Source organism: Populus nigra, chromosome 8, assembly GCF_951802175.1.
Source record: "Populus nigra chromosome 8, ddPopNigr1.1, whole genome shotgun sequence".
NCBI classification, from domain to species: domain Eukaryota; kingdom Viridiplantae; phylum Streptophyta; class Magnoliopsida; order Malpighiales; family Salicaceae; genus Populus; species Populus nigra.
In genome coordinates this window covers 15,344,078-15,366,734 of record NC_084859.1, presented here as the reverse complement: position 1 = coordinate 15,366,734, position 22,657 = coordinate 15,344,078, and the positions used below count along the sequence as shown (strand labels likewise).

Genomic DNA, 22,657 nt, shown 5'->3' with positions numbered 1-22,657 from the left:
TCTCTTCCATCATCATTATTCAAAATATTTCACATGTGAAAAAAAAAGTCATCTTAAAAATTTTAAAAGACAAATCATGCTTTTATCGATTGTTCAAGTTGTATTTGGACTTATTAAGTTAACTCGATCATCTAAAATCAACTACCATACACTTTAATTTTAAACTCGTATTAGAAAAGAAGCCAAGTCGAAAGTTTTTAAAATTGACCCATTTGGTAAGGTTTAATAATAATGCTAAATATATTTTTTTAAAATTCCATCTTCCATTTTTTTCTTTCAATTGAATTATTTTTTTATTATTAATTTTATCCTTCAACATTTGGTTGATTTTAAATTAATGTTTATAATTTTTTTTTTATTTGATTTTTATGAAGTTATCATAGTTGTAAACAAGTATCTCGGTATCAAGTAAAAAGTAGTTAAAAAAAGTTGGTAAACCTAGTAGAGTTCATATTCTAGATTATACGGGTTAAGCTATAAAATCGAGTCAATCTAATATGTCATCATTTCAATATAAAAAATTGTTATTCTTAAAGAAAATTTAAAGCTAAACCATATTTTTTTACTAATTTTTTAAGTTATTTTTGAACTTTATTCAGTCGAATGAGTCACATCAAAATAACTCTTATATAATTTAATTTAAAATTATAACTAGATAAAAAGTCAGTAATTAATTTTTAAATTCAGTTTAATAACCATGCTAAAAATTTCAACGACGCCTATATTTTTTTTTTAAGTTCCATAAAATTTTGATCTAACCCCGGTCAGAAAACTACTATTACACTATAAAAATGTCTAAAAAAAATACACATGAACATTTAAACTCTCAACACGCAAATCATAAAAGACAAACCCACATGCAAAAAGAAAAAGATCCACTTGAAAAATTAAAAATGGATGAAGAGACAGCATCCTAAAAGCCGATGATTTTTTTAGTATAAAATTTTATCCGAAGTGTCGTATATTAATAAAAAAAAAACTAAAATAAAAGGGTAAAGTTCAACAATGTAAAACATTATGCGCACTCACAATACACTATGAACTGGAGAAGTGGTTTTTTAATTTGTTTTGTTCTAGTCCCCAAACTGTTTTTTCATCAATTGAGTCCTTCAATTGCAAAATTGATGGCCAATTGCATTGGCTATGGGCAAAATTAAAAAAAGGATCAAGGTGTAAAAAACACAAAAAAATAGCTGGTGTTGTTAAAATAGCTGGTGCAAAATTTAAAAATATATATTTTTTGTTTTTTAAAATTTACTTTAAATATTTTTAAAAATATGTTTAATATTTTTTCACTTAAAAAATTATATTTTTTATTTTGATACATAAATATAAAAAAAATAATTTAAATAAAACAATATTCAAAGTAAAACTAACTCCCAAAAACCGTAATTATTCACAAAAAAAATTGCTTCTACTGCTCTATATAAAAAATCCCTCAACAACAGCATAACCGTCCGTACCTTCGCACGGAGAGAGATAAGGGGCGCGCGTGAATTATAATGGTCGGAATGATGGCCGGAACGATGATGCCGCCACCTCAAGCAGCGGAGGGGGTGGCGATCAGAGCGGCAGGGCAGCAGATGTCGGCGTCGCTAGCAAACTCGTTTAGAGTTCATGCTGTAGCGGAACGATTATCTTTGCATATACAACCTGGCTTTGACAGTAACCCTACGGAGTTCTTTGGCCTCTGCCTCTCTCTTGCTCGGTAAATTCATCTTCTCATTATCAGCCACACGAAAATTTTATTTATCTAGGTTTTTATTCGATCCTCTGTTTTAATTTCAGTGTTAAGTTTTGCTTGTTTAGTTAGCTAGGGTTTATAATTTAACATTTTAAGTGTTTCTCGGTCTGGCGAAGCAGCGAGCGTTTCGGAATTAAATTTTGATTAATTCTGCTTTTTTCTTTTTGTGTGTATTTTTTTGACACTTGCTGGTGTTGATTAGATTATTATTATTATTTTGGGGAATACAGAGGGATTGATTTTGCAGTTGCGAACAATGAGACTCTGCTGAAAGCTCAAGAATTACCTTTTTTATTGAAACAAGTGAGTTGTTTCGTACTCTTATTATTGTTCCCTTTTTATGTATTCTGTTATCAATTGCATAATTTTATATTTTGGGTAATAATGCAACACCCTGCTATTTTCAAATGGACCACCCGTATTTATGTCAAGCTTCTTGGATTTTTCATACGACAGATGTTATGTTGATTTTGTTCTCAACATCATCTATGTTGGCTTAATTGACAATTGCAGTTAGGATGGTCAGAATGTGGGTAATTTGTTCCATTATCTGTGCTACTTTTGAGCTAAAGCAATCTTCATTCATACTTCTTTATATTTAAATCTTTATGATAATAGGAGATGCAGTAACTCGCATTTTCCCATTAGCTTGGGACATGTTGGATTAGTTCTTTTTCTGTTTTGGGTGTCTTTGTTAGTCCCTAACATGACAGAGTTATTGATGGTGAATTTCTCGTGTTTGGGGAGAGGTAAAAAAATGCAAAAGTTTTTGAAATTGTGTATTGTTTGTGGTTATTTGGGGCAACTGGATGGAGTGGAATGCTGTTATCGTTCCTCGTACGAAATGCCATGGTATAGAATAGCTTTTTGGCATCCTTATGGAGTTTCCATAGACAATATTCAGCTGGACTGACAAAACCTGTTATCTTATTTCTTTTTCATTGTCTGGGAGGATAACTTGTCATGTTATATCCACTCCCCTCTTTATCAATAAACTATTCTATTTTCAGCTTTTAAAAATCTGCTATGGAGAAAAGTATCATCTTATATTTATTCTCATCTGCTATGCAGGTTTGCCAACGTAAAAATGATGTTTTCTTGCAAGCAGCTATTATGGTTCTGATGGCTTCCGTTAAGGTATCTCAGCAATACTTCTGTAGCTTGTTTAAAGCATTTTCACAAACGTTCCTCATCTTCTGTTGCATGTTGTTTTGGGCTATATAGCTGGACTTTTATTGTATGTGGTTTCCTTCATTACATCAGAAAAATGGATGGCTGGGTTCAGTTAATCATTACTGAATCTATTGTTTGGGGTGTCAGAGGAGAATTCTTGTGGAACACTTGACTGTGGCATGAATGCCTTTTCTTATCTAATGTTACATAAAGGTTTCCCCATTGATTCCCTTTTTGTCTTCTGGTGCATTGCTTGCTCATTTTAGTGCCATCTTCCTGCATTCTTCAAATGAATGCTCATGCTAAGAGTATTTTATTACAGCTAATAAATTCTTATGTTTGATCATTTCTTTTCCTCTTTTCCTCTCCCTTCTGTTTTGAAAGGTTTTTATTTTTCTCTCTGAGGCCCGTACATTGTGCAGTTGTAGTCATCCAATATAAAATTATACTGAGGTTCATGTGATCATTCTCACTTTCTCTGTCTTCATGTGGTAGAATGCTTGCATGGTTGGATGGTTTCAAGAGAAAGAAACTCAAGAACTCGTTACTCTTGCCACTGAGGTGCTATAATTTTCTTCCTCTGAGTTTTTGTGCCATATGTGATGTGATTTGCTTAGATGTTGCTAATTATCATCTTCCACTGCCTGTTTCAGATAGGGAAAGTCTTTTGCACTCCTGGAGATATTAATGCTGGGACAACTGATTCTCTTTCCATTATCCCAACAATCATGTCCAGGTAAAAGGTTTTGTAATTCCTCTTCTTTTCCTTTTCCTTTTCTGTTTTACAACCTTTTCATAATGAGTTTTCCAATTCCAGTTTTACAAGTAATTTCTGCTTAATGATTTTTGACTTTCGTGTTTGACATTTTTTTATGAGATCAACACACCACATGAAATGACTTTCCCATGATCTTTATGAAGGCATTTAACATTTTATGAGCTCTCACTATTGATGGTTGATCCTATATTATTTTTTTCTTGCCAACTTTGGCCTGCTTGGTAACTTCAATAAATGAGAATTTCATGTGCAAAAATAAAATGTGAAGTAGAATGATTATAAAGGAATCATAGCTAGAAATTTTGGCATCCTTTATAGAAAATCTAGTATAAAAGTGGTAGAGATGGAATTTTGGCTTGCATTTCACAACATTTGTCAAGATGTGCCCCTGGTTTTAGCCACCAAATGGGCTCTATAGTTGCTGTGCCGATTGAATTGTTAGGATGGTTGAGGGGGAATCATATGAAATCTATCAAGATGGCCTTTGCTTTGAATTTTTCAGCTTTGAATGTCTTGAGATAATATTTGAAATCCCCCCCCCCCCCTTTCTCTCGCAGGTTCTATCCACTAATGAAGATGGGTCAGATAATTGTTTCTCTAGAAGTCAAGGTAGTTTCTTTCCCGTTTTCTTTTATATCTTCAGCAGCTGAAAAATGCTTTTGTTGATGTTTTCTTTCTTTTTGTTATGTGTGTTGTAGCCTGGATTTGGTGCACACGTGATTGATTTTCATATTTCAAAGACGACAAGAAATTCGACCGAGGACAAAATAGTAAGCATTCTTTACTTTGTTTAAAACTTTTTACTGGTCTAAGGTGAGTTTGCATTGTAATATTGGGGATGAGTGGGATTTAAATTGAATATGCATCTGATCTTCTTAATTTACATATATTCTATTTAGAATTTGCTCTGTCTCTGCATTAGTGCCCTATTTGCTCAAGTTGTGAATGTTTCTGCTTAATGAATGGCTTATTACGTGACTACTGGCTTGTCTGCTGGAAACCTCTTTTCTGTTTGACTTAATTGCCATTTTGATTTGTGGTCTGATTGATGCCGACTCTTATTTTGTTGGCTTATCTAAATTAGTCAAAGCATCTCACCTTCTATGTGCAATTTGGCCTTTGTTCTTGGTGCTCTATAGTTTCAATCCTCTGTTCCATGGGTGATACTTTGTCTTGTTGGAATACCCAACTCGGGGAACCTCAGGCAAGTTGAATTGAGGGAAGAAGGTTCCCAAATATCACGTGACTTAACAATTGAGCTTTAGGCAATGTAGACATTTGTATCTCTGCTTTGTCCAGGGTCACCAGGACCATGCAAAATAGATTTCAGCCATAAATTGGTAAATGTCTACCCTCAGTATTAGCATGCTGCAAGTTAACCCCAGCTGGGGAATGTCAAAAGTCAAAACCATATTAAGTAAATGGCAACTGATCCTGACTGAGTTAATTACATGCTGTTATTATTATTTATTTGCACTGTTACTGTTGCTTTAGTACTTTCACTCTCAGAATGGAATGTTTGATCGTCAAATTCATTCAACTTCTCACTCCTATTTTGTTGTATCCTGTGGCTTGCAGTGGTTATTTGTAGCACAGACAGATAATACAGAGACATCTACCTGTATTGTAACTCCGCAAGAAGTGAAGTATGCATCATTTTTTTGCTTCTTTGTTAGTTTCTGTTGCTTTATTAAATTCTGATAACCTTTTCTATTAAACCCTTTTAGCTTTCTTTTAAACGGAAAGGGAGTAGAGAGGAGAACTAATGTTATAATGGTTAGTGTAATTCCTCTTAAACATTTTGGATTTTGACATATGCAGTAGCTGGATTTGATAGCTTTATGATGATTTTTCTTTTCAAATCAGGATACCGGACCACAGATGCCAACCAACGTTACTGGAATGCTTAAATATGGAACAAATCTTCTTCAAGCTGTTGGCCAGTTTAAGGGTATGCTCGAGCACAAGTCCTATTTCTTGAAAGTTCATGGTTTATTAGAGTGACCTTTGTCTGACATTGTAGCTTTCTAGGCCATTATGTTATAGCTGTCGCTTTCATGAGTGTGGAACCAAAACCTGAAACTCCTGTCCTACAAGATTACGTTCACCCTTGTGCAGCTGAACTAGATCCAGGTATGCTGATAGTGGAAAAAAGAAAACAGAAGATATTAATTTTTCTTTTTGGTCTAGAATGGTTTTACAATTGTTTGTTTTTGTGGTGTTATTTGATCTTTCATTTGTTGTCTCTTCTTATTCTGTCTTAGATTCTGACATAATTGAGGGACCATCACGTATCTCTCTTAATTGTCCCATAAGGTATGCTATGGTACTTTTGCTTGTGATAAATGCAGTGATAATTTCTTTTTCTGCTTCTCTGAATAAAAGTTTGTGGTTACTTTAGATGTTTTCTCTCACTGGGAGAATTTGAAGCGATTTGTTGTAACTTGCTAGTATTAAGATTGATTTAAGTTATTGAGAGAAGTGATGGTTTAACTTGTGTGAATCTTAATTAAAGTAAAGTGTAAGTTACTGCTAAATAGATTTTGGGTTTGTTATTATGTCTTGTTTTTTTATGAATGACAAATCAGGTACAAGTCATTATGGCAGCATGTTTCTGTTTGTCTTTAGTGGCCAAAAATTACCCGTGTCCTGATCGACTGATTTTTCATCTCATACAGCTACACACGAATCAGAACTCCCGTCAAAGGGCATTCATGCAGACATCTTCAGGTGAGCAAACTATCTATTATCAACTGTTGATCGCTGATGCTTGTTGCAAATAGTTGTCTCATTTGCATTGTCAACATAACAGCATGATGGGTATTAGTGTTTGGAACACTTGGTATTGTTTCAAGTAAGGCTGTGATTTCTCAGCATCCCCAACTTGTATCATTATGGGACCCTGGAGCACTGTGATACAAGGTTATGCAAATCCCTAGTCGTCTGCGTTATAGCATTTGGCTAAACTGTACAAGCTAAAATGTACTGTTTTTATTTGCTTGGAAAACCTTGTTTAAGGTGTAAAAATGCTTACTTTGCTACAAAACTGTTTCTGGGAAGTTGGAGCATAATTTCGAAACTAGGCAGAATATTTTAGATTATTCTAGTAATTTTATAGAGGACTAAGTAACTACGCAATATTATGGAAAAATTAATATAGATCATCTCCACAATACTCCAATTTGCATGATATGTGGTCTTCAGAATTGTTATAGAATTTAAGACATGGTTGCTTTTAATGTCCACTGACTTGTCATTTTCAATTGTTGCTATTTCATGTTTTCCTTGTTTTTTGAATATTTTCCTTGCTCACTGCTTTCTATGTGCCTTAGTGTTTTGATTTTAGTAACTTCATCGATATAAATACAAGAAGACCATCTTGGCGCTGTCCACATTGTAATCAGCATGTCTGCTACACAGATATTCGAGTTGATCAAAACATGGTTAAGGCAAGTTGTGGGGTTGGAACTGCTATATGCTTATCCTTCATTAATAAACCTCACACGTTTTTCTCTCTTATGATTATTATTATTATTATTATTATTATTATTTTGGTTTGTTCTGTAGGTTCTGAGAGAAGTGGGAGACCATTGCAGTGATGTTATTATCTCCGCTGATGGATCATTGAAGGCCATCTCAGAAAGTGACAATAAAGTAGATCAGACACAAGAAAGGACTTTGCATTGTGAGAAGGGCATGCCGGAGCAGGTAGAATCTATGACTTCCACGAGAGCCCTTCCCATGGTTATGGATCTCACAGTAGATGATGATGATGAGATAAATGGCGAGGACAATATTGATGCTGAAGACAGGAAACCTTTTCTGGCTACTCTTCAAAACCATCCTGTTGACACTAATCCAATTCCAACCATGCCATCACAATTGATTAATGCAAATGCACCTAGTCGAAACTTTTCTACTCTAGCGGATGAATTTTGGTCCAGTCCTTACTGGTCCAGTTCTGCATCAGATGCACAAATGGTGAATGGCTTCTCTGAGCCCTCTACTACCACTTTTATGACATCTCCTGTGATAACTGATTCGGTTTCTCCTGCACTTAACTGTGATGTTGGGGGTTACGGGAATACCACCACCTCCTCAGTGATGCATAATCAGCTATCTGCTTCAAGTTATTTACAGTCGCTGCAGCAAAACTTTGTGAATTCAGTTGCCAATGGTGAGTATGGTACATTGCCTTCAGTTGCCAATGGCGAGTATGGTACATTGCCACCAATATATCATGCCAACAGGTCTCCAATAGCAGTTCAGGCCCTCCCAGCTCGACCTCAAACACCAGCTCCACAACAAAGAACAAGAACTCCAAATCCTGCAATTTCCAGTGGGGCCTCCCTTTCTTCTCATGGTACTCTACCAGAAGCTGCAAATGGTCTTAGCTCAGTCTCTGGTAATATGGACAGGCAGCAGCAATTTGCAAGATCCCTTAACACGAATTCATCTTCTTCGCAGCATAACTCTTCTGCGCAGGTCAGATATGCTTCTGTTGCCTTCCATACTTCATTACATGTTTATATATGGCAAAGCATGTGCCTGCCACAATAGAACTGAGCTGGCATTATCAGACCACAAGTTCATTTAATTTGTTGTCTGCTTGACCAAACAGGTTGACAAATTGCATTGTTTATATGTGCCATTGAGTTTCCTCTTCCGTGTCTGCTAATTGAGGCTTTGGATTTTATCTTCTGTATGTTTGTGTGCTTGAGAGCATTTTGTTCTGATTTCTTTCATAACCTTTTCAGCTTTATTGTTTGTCTAATTCTCTCACAGAACTGGAATCTGCAAGACCATCCATTTATGCATGGTCAATCAGCTCAACAACAGGCTGCTACCCTCCCTAGTTCGAGTCAATTGTCTGGTGCTCACAGAGCATCTTCACCCAACTTACTATATCAGCAACCTCTTCGAGTGCCCCAATCAAGGAGCCACTCCCCAAATGTAGTCCGATCATCTTTGCCTCTGGCACCAGCTCAAACCCAGCAAGGGGCTGCACAAGTTGGGGCTGGCAACTCAGCAGGTGCTACAAATAGCCAACAAAGTAGGTTGATGGTTGCTGCTCAGCTTGCTGCCCAGAGGGCTAGACAGCCACCTTCTGTGCCAGTTCAAATTCAAACATCTGGAGCAGGGGCATCATATCTTACTAGTGCTGATGGGATTAGAGCGCCAGCAACTGAGCAGAGAGGGAATGCTGGAGGAGCATTGCCAGCGGTTTCTGGCACTGAGGGTCTGGTGGATTTGGCATCAGAACAGAATTGGCGACCAACAGGTCGAATGCGTGGAAGTCTCTCAGGTCGAGCTTATTCTGCTGCTCTTAAAGAGTTCATGGTTCAGCCTACCCAACAAACTCAAACCCCAAGACCACCACCTAACTTACCCCCATCTCAATCTAGTATGCCACCTCACCTGCAGTTCCTCTTTGCAAGAAATGCCCAAGTTCCACAGGCACAGAGTAGTCCTGTGACTGGATCTGCCATTTCAAATGGAAGCTCCAGTATTCTACCATAATATTATCCACTGATTTGCTAACTTAAGATGTATATGAAGCGTATGGCTGAGTTTTGCTTCACACAGTTGTTCTGTATTAGGGCCTCGTAGAAATCTGAACTCCACGTGCGTGGATTCAGGATTGAACTTAGTTTCTAGTGGGGTTTTATATTGTTAAGTCAAACATAACTAATTTAGGATCCTCCTAGGATTGTAAGACCATGTTTAATGATATTACCTTAACACTCCAAAAGAATTTGGGAATTTTTTATGGAATGTTTATATGAATAGGGAAAGTATATTAATGTATTTTTTTACTCTTTTAATAATGATTCCATGTCATGGCTCAGCGCTTGGGGTGGGTGCAGGTCGTGAGGATAAGTATTGGAGGTGCATCTATTTCTAAATTGTGATAAACAAGAGATGCGAAAAAAAGAAAATTCTTAATAATTATATATTTGGCTTTAATAATAATGCCAAAACATTTAAAACATTTTCTTAGATATGGAAGTTTTTTATACTTTTTAAAAAATTAGGGTCTCCACTCTCCAGTGAATACAAACTAGTTTTGTTATAAAGAAAACTAAGACACGAGGTGGTTTTACTATGTATTTTTTTTTTATAAATTATTGGGAGTTGAAGTAGTATATTTTTTTAAAATTTTATTTTGGTCATGAAACTATTTTTTTTACTCAATTGCACCATTCTAAACCCAAATTATATCTAATTGCTCTTTCCCCCCCCTTTCAATTAGGGTAAAATTGAAAGATAAATGACCAAATTAAAATAAAACCAGGAAAAATAAGTGGAAACTTTGAATTTTATATGAAAAGTCTAATTTAGCCCCTTTTCTTTTTGTTTAATAGGAAATTTATCTCTTTAATTATTGTCAATTCAATTCTTATACACAACTTTATTTCTTTTATTTTTTATTAATTGAGTTGGGGGGGTTTTCAATTTCAATGTCAAGAGAGACTCGTCGTTGATATTAATTCTAACCATCAAAATATTTGATTTTTATGTCAATGAATTTTATTCGATGAAAAGAATTTTATAATGATTGTTTAAAGTCTCAATATTATCTAAAAAATAAATAGAAATTAAAGGAAGAATTTTTTTTTGATATATTGGTTTCAAGATGTTCTGAAAGTATTTATAATAAAATGAGTTAAAAATAATTGTTTTAGGGAGGAAAAATAAAACTCGACTTTTTTTTTTTTTTTTGCCATCATAATCCAGGTACATGGGTGACATTTCTTATGCTTATTTGATCCCCAAACCCAACCCCCCCCCCCCCCCCCCCCCCCCCCAAATGGCCCGTGAATAATTAAAATCAAACCCATTGAAAGATCTAGACGCACCTAGGCCCGCACATGTGGAATGCAATGGAGCAATAGTTTTAAAGAAAATTAATTTTTTATATATATTTTTGACCGTTTTAATATGCTATGTTAAAAATAAAATTTAAAAAATATAAAAATTATTATTTAAATTATAGGCTATTATTTTGTATTTTTTTTTATTTTTTATATGAGATTATTTTAATTTTATATTTATATCGTGGATGAGAGAGGGAAAAACTATTGCAAGTTTAGGTGTCGAAGGAGTTATTATTAACTGAATATTTTATATTAGAAAAATAATTATTCAGGCCGCGGCGTGGCTTAGCACTACACTGTTACTGTATGCATCTCAACATAATGATGGGCCCGTTTTGGGATTTTAAATACTAAAAACAAGCCCTTTAATTCAAAGCCTAAACACCTCTCCGCTTTCCAACTCCAAACGAAACGCAAACAACTTCCCCTTCCACGTCTCTCCCACTGCCAAAGAAACTCGGTTACTGACTCACTCATATGCACGCCTGAACTAAACAGTCCATGAAGTGCCGATCCGTGGCGTGTATATGGCCAGACACACCTCCATCTCACAAAGTCACCGCCTCCGCCGCACTTAACCACCCACCAACTCTCTACACTGGTGGATCCGATGGCTCCATTCTCTGGTGGAACCTCTCCTCTTCCGATACCAACTCGGTAACTCACATCAGCTAGCTCTCCCTCTCTCCCTCTCCAATTATCCTAATTGACTTGTCCTTCCTTCTTCCAAGCTAACTTAGCTTAATGATTGTTTTAATCATTTTTCATGATTATCACTGCAATTGTTACTAATCGAGGTTATCATTGATTTGATAGGAAATTAAACCGGTTGCGATGCTTTGTGGCCATGCTGCACCGATAGCTGGTCTTAGCATCTGTTGTCCCATGGTGGTTCCGGGAGATGATACGAAAACGGAATGTTCGAGTGATGGTGATGGAAGTTATGGTGCGTTAATTAGTGCGTGTACCGATGGTGTGTTGTGTGTTTGGAGTAGAGGAAGTGGACATTGCCGGCTTAGAAGGAAACTTCCCCCTTGGGTTGGAAGCCCGTGTATTGTTCGGACATTGCCTACGAGTCCGCGATATGTGTGTATAGGGTGTTGTTTTATTGATGCGCATGCTCATTTTTCAGATCCTCGTTCAATTGATTCTTTTGAAGGGGGCGAGGCTTCGGTGGATAAAGATCGTAAGCATGGGAAACATTCAAAGACTACCGTTGTGATTGTTGATACGCATGGTCTTACTATTGTACAGACTGTTTTTCATGGAAATTTATCAATTGGGCGATTGGATTTTATGGATATAGTCTTGTTGGGTGAGGATGGAGAGAAGCAATCTGTTTTTATGGCTGATTCGTCTGGTAGGGTGGAATTGGTTCCGATTTTGAAAGAGTCGAATGCAGGTGGTGATGATGGGAGTGGCTCGAGTAAGAGTTCTCAGTTGGAAGTGGTTAATTGGGGAAATAAGTTGAGTGAAGGAGGACAGGTTGTGTCAATTGCAACCCGCGGGGACCTTATCGCTCTAGTGTTGAAAACTCGTTGCATATTTAGGATATTGTCCAGCGACGCCTCAATTGGAGAGATTTCTTTTGCCGAGGATATCCTTTGCGTTGAGGAACATTCTAATCATTCACATGTTTTGGGGGGCATGTTTCTTGAAATTGGTGATACTGGTGAAATGCAGAATGCACAGTATGATAATTTCTTGGGACATTTTGCTGTGTGGAATAGAAGAGGTTCTGCTATTGTATATATTGTATCGTATTTGAATAATGTATTTAAATCTGAAACGCTCTGCGAGATTCCTTCTTCTTGTCCTGCTGATGTGAGATTGTTATTTTCTTTCATTCAGTTGAAAAATTATCTTCTTCGAATCGAATCTGTTTGCTATGATGATGAAGAGCCTTTACGGTGGAAACCCCATGTCACAATCTGGTCTCTATGTCAAAAGAATAATATCCATGGAAAGTCATCCCGACAATGCAAAATGCTTGGTGAAAGTGATTTTTTGGCTGAATGGATCTCAAGCTCTAGCCTCCATGAAATCAATAGCCAGGGTGGCAGGAAAATGAGGACTACTTCTTTGCAAAGCTCTTTTCGAAAAGCAAGAACTGGAAATAATAAACATGCAGATGATGAAAGTTTTAGTTTTGTGCGCAATGGACTAGCTGTATCCTCTTCCATGGTTATTTCTGAAAACCATTTTGTTCCTTATGCTGTTGTGTATGGCTTCTTTAGTGGTGAAATAGAAGTTGTCCGATTTGATATGCTTCTTGGACCAGATTGTCATGGTGAAAGTCCAAGTCATGATGTAGAACCACCTGTTTCCAGGCAATGCTTTTCAGGGCACACAGGTGCTGTGCTTTGTTTGGCAGCACATCGGATGATGGGTGCTGCCAAAGGATGGAGTTTCAGTCATGTTTTAGTTTCTGGAAGCATGGACTGCACAATTCGCATCTGGGATCTCGACACTGGAAACCTCATTACAGTGATGCGACAACATGTAGCTTCAGTGCGCCAAATAATCTTTCCCTCAGCATGGACAGAACGTCCTTGGGGTGATTGCTTTCTCTCTGTTGGTGAGGATTCATGTGTTGCTCTTGCTTCTCTTGAAACTTTGCGTGTAGAGAGAATGTTTCCAGGACACCCAAGCTATCCTGAAAAGGTTGTGTGGGATGGTGCAAGAGGTTACATTGCATGTCTTTGCTGGAGCCATTCAGGATTATCTGACACCTCTGATACTTTATACATTTGGGATGTAAAAACAGGTGCCCGAGAGCGGGTCCTTTGTGGAACAGCCTCTCACTCAATGCTGGATCATTTTTGTAAAGGAATCAGTGTGAATTCTTTATCTGGTTCAATATTGAATGGAAACACTTCAGTGTCCTCGTTGCTTCTTCCAATACTTGAAGATGGAAACTTCTCTCAATCTCACTCAAAGCTATCAGAGAAGGTCAGCTCACCAAGAATGACGTCAAGCATGAAAATCACAATGGAACCCACTACTTCCCAAGGACAGGTCAAGAAAGGAATATTTCCATCCACGCCATCTTTTCTACAAATGAACAAGCATGCCATTGGGTGCACTTGCCCGTTCCCTGGAATTGCAGCCCTGAGTTTTGACCTTGCATCCTTGATGTTTTCTTGTCAGAAACATGAGCCTGCAGCTAATGGTGGTGTTAAGCTTAAGGAACGGGGAACTAGCAACCCAAGAACCCATGATATGAACTTTGATGATGGTTCTGATAAGAATGGGACCTCAACTGATACAGTTGAAGAGCATGAGTGCATTAGGTCACAAGAAGAATATTTTCTTCGATTTAGCTTGTCATTTTTGCATCTGTGGGATCTGGATATCGAGCTTGATAAATTGCTAGTAACAGAAATGAAGCTAAATCGGCCAGAGAATTTGATTATAGCTTCTGGTTTGCAAGGTGACAAGGGGTCTTTGACACTGACGTTTCCTGGTTTGAGTTCTATTCTTGAGGTACTTTTGGATGAACCTGTTAAATATTGGGATCTGTTTTCTTATTTGGCTTATTTCAACTTTCATTGAGACCTTGATAATAACCTTTTAGCTCTGGAAATCATCATCGGAGTTCTGTGCAATGAGGTCGCTTACGATGCTGTCCATTGCCCAACGAATGATTAGCTTCTCTCACTGCAGTTCACCAGCCAGCAGGTATTGTGATGGTTCCCCCACAGAAGCACTGTATGATACTAGTCTAATTCTGTCACCCAATTCTAAGTTTATGCTACAAAACTTGTAAGCTGTCGAGGATTACAGTTGTTGTGGTTTTCTGAGTTAAAGCTAATATCCGTTATTTTATAAGGATTATGTATAGGATTGTGCAACGAATCAAAATGTGGATATGGAAATAGCTGTTAATGAGATACGTAAATTTGAATGGTTTATGCCAAGGTGTGTGAACCGCCTTTATCTTCATAAATTCTGAAGTTGGTCTGAGATTGTTCTTCTTGTTATAGCTATGCGTTTATAATATTAGGCTGCCAATAAATGACATTGGGATAATATTTAGCTTCTTGGTTTTATTTTCCTTGACATAATATTTTAAATATAAGATTATATACTTTTCTATGTTGGTCTGGCGTGGGGGACCTTCAGAGAAAACCTATATTGCATGGTAGGTGTTCATTCTTGCATGTGGCATTCTATGACACTGCATGTTTGTTTTCCTGCAGACACTAATATCTACTTTGCAGGAATAGTACCATGATCTGCAAATTCCTAGTTTTACAGATCAAATTAGCTTTCTTGTTTCTTAATTTTCAAAAAACCCATGCACATTTTGCTGTCAATGCTTGGTAGTTTTGATCTAATAGATATTATTTTCAGTGCCTTGGCAGCATTTTACACTCGAAGCCTTGCCGACAAGATTCCAGATATAAAGCCACCTTTACTCCAGGTCATCTTTTTTCCCCTGAAGCATCTTGACAATTATATCAGTCCTGAAACTTGCACTGCTGGAATTGTGCTTGAAAAATTCCTTCTTTTATCGTCTGATCGTTTTTTTTAGATGAAGTCTCTGTTTTTTGAAAACAGCTTCTGGTGAGTTTTTGGCAAGATGAAAGTGAACATGTACGCATGGCTGCGCGCACTTTATTCCACTGTGCTGCTTCACGGGCTATCCCAATCCCTCTATGTGATAAAAAAGCAAATGCTAACAGAGAACTTGTGAGATCTTTGAGTGAAATTGGAGAAAATGAAGGTCAGGTTTCAAAAGTAGTTGGGACATCTACAAATGGTTTGTCATCTGATATGTCACCTGAACCACAAGCAATCTCTCTAGCTGCAGAATCTCCTGACAAGTCACTGGAAAAACAAGGAAATACCGAAGCAGAAAGATTCAAAATACTTGATTGGCTAGAATCATACGAAATGCAAGACTGGATATCGTGTGTTGGGGGGACAAGTCAAGATGCAATGACATCTCACATCATTGTTGCAGCTGCATTGGCTATGTGGTACCCTAGCCTTGTCAAACCAAGCCTTGCCACATTGGTTGCTCATCCTTTAGTAAAGTTGGTCATGGCCATGAATGAAACATACAGTTCCACTGCAGCAGAGCTTCTATCAGAAGGTATGGAGAGTACATGGAAGGCATGCATTAATTCTGAAATATCTCACCTCATTGGGGACACATTCTTCCAGATAGAGTGTGTAAGCGGTCAATCTGCCAACACAGCTGGGCATCATCCTCCTGTACCATCTTCCATTCGAGAGACTTTGGTTGGGATTCTTCTTCCAAATTTAGCTATGGCTGATATACCGGGGTTTTTAAATGTCATTGAGAGCCAAATTTGGTCCACTGCATCTGATTCACCTGTTCATCTGGTATCCCTCACAACTCTTATAAGGGTTATGCGTGGTTCGCCACGGCAGTTGTCTCAGTATCTCAATAAGGTTAGTAGGGTCAATTACATTTCGAGAAGACAATCATGTACAATAATTCAGACTATATGCTTCATATTATGGATCTTCATGTAACGTTTGGACAGATCTGCAGGTGGTTAGCTTCATTTTACACACTATAGATCCTGGCAACTCAATCATGCGTAAAACTTGTCTTCGAAGTTCAATGACAGCATTAAAGGAAATGGTACGGGCATTTCCTATGGTAGCCCTGAATGACACATCTACCAGATTGGCTGTTGGGGATGCAATTGGAGAGATTAATACTGCTACCATTTCAGTTTATGACATGCAAAGGTATGGGCGGTATGGGTTTTAGATTCAAAAGAATTTCTTTATTATGAGTAAGTACCCCCACCATCCTATGTTTTGAGCAACATTACGCTTTGCATCGTGGTTTTTCAAAACCTTACACTTTCCATCCTCTATTTTTCTAGCAATTTCACTTTCTACCTTCCATTAAAAATCTGTTAGTTAGAAATTTAGTTGGCTTTTGATTAGTATGCCCATCATTGAAATAACCCCTGGGAAGATGGTAAATACCTGGAATAGACAATACTTATCCAACTACCACTATATGTGTTTCGAAAAAACACAATCTTTTCTTCCAAAAAAGGGAATTTATAGACATACCCGCCTTGATTTCTTCGAGCACTTGCTAAAAAATGTTTGATTAAGAGTTTTCAGTGTTTGGTATTTGAGAAAGAGAGAATTGCCAATAATTGAAACTATATGGTACATATTTTAGCTTTTAAAAAAAAAACATGATATTTTTTTTTGGATTTTTAAAAATCTCTGCCAAGAAATTAGGTGGTCTTAGGGCGGAAACAATAAATTTTCAAAATCCAAGGTGCAAACTGTAATACTATCCAAAACAAAGAGTGGTTGAGGTAATTAACTCTTAATGTATTATATTTTTGGGACTTTGGGGGTGGGGTCTGCTGAACAATTCTCATGCTTATCCATGTTTGGTTTACTGAATCATGTTCATCCTAGGAGTGAAGTTTGCTAAGTCTGGATCTAAGATTTCTCCTTTTCACAGATCATATGACCCAAGGGAGGCCATGATGGCCATCACTTGACTTAAGGTCGCAGCTCTTTTGGCCTCAGTGGTTATATGATATCCTTTTCTTAGTTGGGTTTACGTGGTCAGCTAGATGGCTCATATAATAGTCACAATACAAGGTGAATGACCATGGCGATTTTCAAATAGCTGTGTGTACCATTCAATCTGCCTCCATGATTGATTACCTTGGTCCAAAGTGCCCATTGGCATAGGAACCCTTGCTCTTCTGAACTAAAGTCTACAGCCCTAGTGTTTGCTTGTCCTTCTCTGTATAACTATTCCACAAAACCAGCATACTAGCATTCTTTTTCCTATTTTCTCTTTTTGGAAAGATTGTAAACTAAGTTCTACACTGATCCTACCTATCCTTTTAGCTATTGAGATCCCGACGAAATGCAGAGTGTTCATAACTCCATGAAAATTTGGAGCTTCCATTTAGTTTCAAAGATGTCCATCAACATAAATGGCTGACCAGATTACATAGAGAAATCACTCAGTGCTTACAGTACTAATTGCTTACATTTGAATGATTAATTATACTGTCATTCGGAGAATATGAGTATTGGAGAGAGTTGTAAACTTTTGCCATTCCTGCTTTATGTATTTTTTTTGGAATGTGCTGCTGGAGTTGTCTTTGTACTTTTCTTTGACACCTCTAGCTTGATACATACTTTTATTTGTGGGGATACTTAGTCTATCTTTGTTTTCTAATGTTAGTGTGACAAAAATAAAAGTCTTGGATGCAAGTGGACCTCCTGGCCTTCCAAATTTGCTGTCAAGAACATCAGAAATGGCAGTGACCACTGTAATTTCAGCTTTGAGCTTTGCCCCTGATGGAGAGGTAATTGTATTTTGTTCATAGGCCTCAAAGAGAATTTTTAATCTTGTACTAGCCAGCTAATTCTGGCTTAGACTCCGCAATCAGCACGGATTAAAAGATTTGGTTTGAATCATGAACATAGTATATAAATAATGACTCCATGTGAGTTCAGAAAGTATATATTTTGAATGAAGAACTTAAGTATATATATTTTTCTTCCACTTTATGTAAAAGAGTCATTTTATTTTCAAGTCAGGCTTAGTATGCACAGATCTAATGGACATACAGAACATCTTCAGAAAAAAATTAACACCTTCAGTTATCCATGGGGTAATGGTAAAAGTATAGGCTGCAATCTTGTTGGTTACAAAACTTATCAATGTTACCTATTTGGCAAGATCCTGAGTAGTTTGGAGGTGTGCACCCTCTTAAATTATTGGTCCGATTGGTTAATGAAAGATGAAAATAACAATTTGTTGGTTGTTTGAGTGTTTTCCTGCCATTATCTGAATTTGTCATTTTACATGCAGGGGCTGGTTGCATTTTCTGAGCATGGTTTGATGATAAGATGGTGGTCCCTGGGATCTGTGTGGTGGGAGAAACTTAGTCGAAACTTGGCTCCTGTCCAGTGCACCAAAGTCATATTTGTTCCTCCATGGGAAGGATTTTCACCCAATTCTTCTAGGTCTAGCATAATGGCAAACATATTGGGGCATGATAGCCAGGTCAATATGCAGGTGATTTTCCTTATAGCTAGTCAATACGTGCAACCTCGGGTGGTTAAAATTATATTTTTGTTGAATCGCCTTAACTTGCTTTGGTGGACGACTTTATCTTTTGTAAGATAGATTAGTGTAAACCAAAAGGATTCCTCTATTAGCACAACTAAGAAAGACGTTATATAACTGAGGCTTCTACACTTTTGTGATGTCCTTTTTTTGTTTCCTGCAGGAGAAAGCTCGGGATTCAACTTATGCTGATAGTTTAAAAATGTTGATTCATAATCTGGACCTCTCTTACCGACTACAATGGGTCAGTGAACGTAAGGTGCTTCTTTCAAGGCATGGCCAGGAGTTGGGAACTTTCCCACTGTAAGCATTACTGTCATATCTTCGCAAACATCTTATTCACTTGAAAGGAGAGTTATTGAATGATGCACGTTCTTATGGACAAAGCTTTGAGAAGGATTTGCTATAAAATCTGCTCTGTGCCACAGTCCCGCGTCAGTTAGTCTCAAGAGTCAAGAAGGAAAGTGCTTCTGTAGATGGACAGAACAATTTAGGACTTCTTTCTCAAGAAGGAAAATGATTTTCCAGGGCTTCTTATAATGTTTCAAGCCTTTCATGCGCAGTTCTCGCTTCCCAGAATATCAACAGTTTAATTGTGGGTTGAATCTACACCCAAATAGACACTTGTTTCACTGTTTCCTAAAAGTAGGTACATATCCAGGCAAAATTCATAACTGTTATGTAGTTATGGTGGGGTCAGAGAGTAGCAACGGGGATTAATTTTGCAGTCATTTACAAATTCAATTTTGCTTTAGGGCTTTTGTATAGGGATCTTGAAAATAGAAAACTTGGACAAAGAGAAACACTCCTGTATCACTATAACTAAAAGAATTCATTTTCAGGATTTACTTTGCCAGGAATTTTGCTGGACATAGCTTGAAGAATCCGAGTTTGACATGTTTTTGTTGGGATTAGAATTTAAGATCCATTTTTGAGATTCGAACAACTGATGAAATTTTTTTATCTAATTTGAGGTAGCTCGAGCATGAAAGTCTGTTATATGATTTAATGAAAGTCTTAACCAAGTATTTTTATGATTTTTTCTTTAACTTAAAATTCTATTTTTTTAAGTAAAGAAATTTAAATATATTTAAATTTAAATTTAAAATATTATAGTATGATAATTTAAAATTTAAAAGGACTAAATCTAAATCTTGCCCCTATAATTTGACTAGGATCCCTATAATTTCACCCCAATTAAAAAAACCTTGCCCTCAAAGTCAGGGTAGGTTCTCTTTAGCTGTTCTTCTATATTTTCTCCTAGTAAGTGGTATATTTGCGGGCACGTAGACAAATTTCAGTGATATTAGCACCAATAAAAACTCGAGTATATTGTGCACGAACTATCAAGTCAACATTCTTAGGAGCACGTGGCTTCGGCCAACATGCTTTAAATATTTGAAGATGGGAAGCCTTGTCAGGAAAAGGTATATAAATCAACTGGTCTAGACACCTAAGACTAGGCAATTCTGGGTTAATAATGTCTGGCATATTTGTTGTTCCAATGATAAAAACAGTTTTCTTTGCTGCCATGCCATCCATTTCTATCAAAAGTTGATTCAAGACTCTATTCGCAGCTTCGAACATCCCTGTGGCATCCTTTTCATGTAGGTCCTCCAAGTGTGCCCTCATGTATGACTTCACTTGAGTTTGCAAGATTGATCGATAATCAAGGACAGAAACTGACTCGAGCTTGAGTTCCAACCTCTACATTCCATTAACAAACTGCATGTTTCGGGCAATTTCTATGGAAGTTTCCACTTGATGCATTTGGTCTTCGGTTCTCCAATTACTATCTTCACCAGATTCCTAGTCACAAAACTGAGAAGTTATACCACCATACGTATCCTCATACCTATATCGATTGACATTCAGAGTATCTGCTTCTTTTAACACATTTGATATAACATTTGTTCTGGTTATAGTAGTCAATAGACTCCTCCGCAGTAGGGAATAACTTTAAGTGCATAATAAGGCTAGAAATCATCAGCCCTGTCCTTGCCATTCCAGCCTTACAGTGCATAACCACAACGTTCTTCATATCCTCCTTTAACCATAAATAAGCACTTCGACAAAAGGATATATTAGTTGCGTTAGGGGCAAATATGGTCATCAAATGGAAAACTAGCTACCTTTCCTTCAAACAATGATGCATCATACAACCTTTCAGAAAAAAGATTGTACACTTTATACTTGTCCTTGTGATGGGTCTAGAAAAAACTTGGTCACTTCTTCCACGTGGTTGTGATAGAACCCCTCCACATATCCAATAAAACCAGAGCTCATATCATCAGCAGGAAATCCCATTGAAATTATATTCTCACTGGTATATGTTATATCCAAATCAAAACCTCCTTCCTGATATCTTCGCTTGTTTTGAGAGACAGCATGCCGAGTTTTGACCTATAATGCCTTCACTGTATTTTTAGAAGTATTAACTAACCTCTTAGTAAGTTTTCCAAATATACCAGATTGTGAAGTTGATGAAGTTCCTTCAAGAATATCATCTGCCGCAGGGGATTTAGGAGACAAGCGCAGTCCAAACCCACTAGTAGCACGTGCAAAGGTTGATTTTCCAGCATTTCCCGTAGGCGAGTCATCTGGCGAGGAAATCAATGGTTGTGGAATTGTAATGTCATCACCATCTCCAATTCCCATGTTGTCAAGACCATTTATTGTACTACTCAGATAAATTAGTTGAGCTAACATCAGCTCATCCACATGTTAATCTTCACCTGCATCACTGAATGAAGACCAAGAATCAACCTGCTTATTGACAGGGATGTTTTTAGCTGTTGGATTAGGCTGATAATGGGTGACTTCATTGTCATTTCCTTGTTGAAGTTCAGTTTGGTTACAGCTGGTGTAATCACCATCCACCACTACTTGGCCATCATTGGATAGAGGATTATCAAATGGTTTATTCTCCTAGACTCTTGAATTTTGGAACCGCCTTTCAATGGAAGCACTGGTTGTAGCTACACTGCACAGCTGCAATAGGAATTGTTCCTCTATTACTTGTGCAATTTCATAAGCTGGGGCACCTGCTTGCGACTCACCATCATCAATCCACCAATCATTACTAGCCCTCTTTGTCCCTGTGTATGCAACAAGTCTAGACCTTCTGGATCCTCCCAGTTAAACTTGTGAAAGTCTAACTTCGCTGCCTTTTTCCCTTGAATTTTAACAAACTGATCTAACCTCCCTGACATGTTATGTAATTGTTTAGCTATTTCTTTCAAAATTTGATGCTGTTTCATACTAGCGACCGTCTCCATTAATTGCACCATTCGGCTTTCAAGATACATGGCTTGCCAGACTCTGATACAAATTATAACAAACATGAATTATCCTGGTGATAATAATAGCAAATTTTATTGAATAAAAAGGAATTGACTCACAATATCTAATTGAAAAAAATAGAAGAAAATTTCTTGGCAAATTCGAGGTAGCTCGGGGTTTTAATGACTTCATGGAAATCATAACTAAGTTTTTTCATGATTTTTTTACAGCGTAGAATTCTATTTAGATAGAAAAAAAATTTACCATGTTCAAATTTAAATTTAAAATATGTGACTTCAAAGAATAAATCTTACTGAGTAGTAAATTGAAAAATTCTAATCTAACTAGGATCGCTACAGATACCAAGTGCGGTTTGCATCAATTTGCTCTTAATGCTTGCAAGAGTCAGCGGAGAATAAGAACAGAACAAGTTTATTTCTTCTTTTTTCCGGTATCCAATGGATTTAAGTGGGCAAAGCTTCTTTCAAATTTATCAAGTTTGAATGCAGAGAAATGGTATAATCTAGATGAATCTCAACAAAAGATTTATCGTCCCCTCGGAGGCAGACTCGTTATTAATACAGAGAATCTCCAATTAGGGGTTTCAAGTTCAACTTCCGAGTTCAAATCCTGGGATGAATTTGGGTGCCTTTAGAGCTAGATAAGGACTATCCTTATTGTATAGCCCCAGAAGC

At 37.1% G+C, this 22,657-nt stretch overlaps 2 protein-coding genes and 1 pseudogene across 3 annotated transcripts; 2 read left to right on the top strand and 1 right to left on the bottom strand.

The window, feature by feature from the left end:
* The first annotated feature begins 1,396 nt into the window (after window positions 1-1,396).
* Window positions 1,397-9,503, top strand: LOC133701697 (E4 SUMO-protein ligase PIAL1-like). Its single transcript, XM_062125722.1, has 16 exons — window positions 1,397-1,708; window positions 1,975-2,047; window positions 2,816-2,881; window positions 3,413-3,478; window positions 3,571-3,653; window positions 4,253-4,304; window positions 4,394-4,465; window positions 5,274-5,341; window positions 5,423-5,471; window positions 5,562-5,646; window positions 5,727-5,828; window positions 5,960-6,011; window positions 6,374-6,425; window positions 7,028-7,144; window positions 7,263-8,180; window positions 8,481-9,503. The coding sequence occupies exons 1-16, from the start codon at window positions 1,503-1,505 to the stop codon at window positions 9,213-9,215; spliced, it is 2,796 nt and encodes a 931-aa protein (XP_061981706.1). The 5' UTR covers window positions 1,397-1,502; the 3' UTR covers window positions 9,216-9,503.
* A 1,439-nt stretch (window positions 9,504-10,942) lies between these two features.
* Window positions 10,943-19,564, top strand: LOC133700910 (uncharacterized). Of its 2 annotated transcripts, XM_062124638.1 has the most exons (9): window positions 10,943-11,230; window positions 11,390-14,059; window positions 14,151-14,254; window positions 14,930-14,999; window positions 15,137-15,997; window positions 16,101-16,303; window positions 17,790-17,913; window positions 18,423-18,629; window positions 18,844-19,564. In XM_062124638.1, exons 1-9 carry the CDS (start codon window positions 11,075-11,077, stop codon window positions 18,985-18,987), a joined length of 4,539 nt encoding a protein of 1,512 aa, XP_061980622.1. In that variant the 5' UTR covers window positions 10,943-11,074; the 3' UTR covers window positions 18,988-19,564. The 2 variants fall into 2 exon arrangements, with proteins under 2 accessions (XP_061980622.1, XP_061980623.1); XM_062124639.1 differs by lacking the exons at window positions 17,790-17,913; window positions 18,423-18,629; window positions 18,844-19,564 and having other exon boundaries at window positions 16,093-16,267.
* Window positions 19,565-19,940: 376 nt separating this feature from the next.
* On the bottom strand, window positions 19,941-21,988 carry LOC133701967 (uncharacterized; annotated as a pseudogene).
* Between the last annotated feature and the right edge of the window lie 669 nt (window positions 21,989-22,657).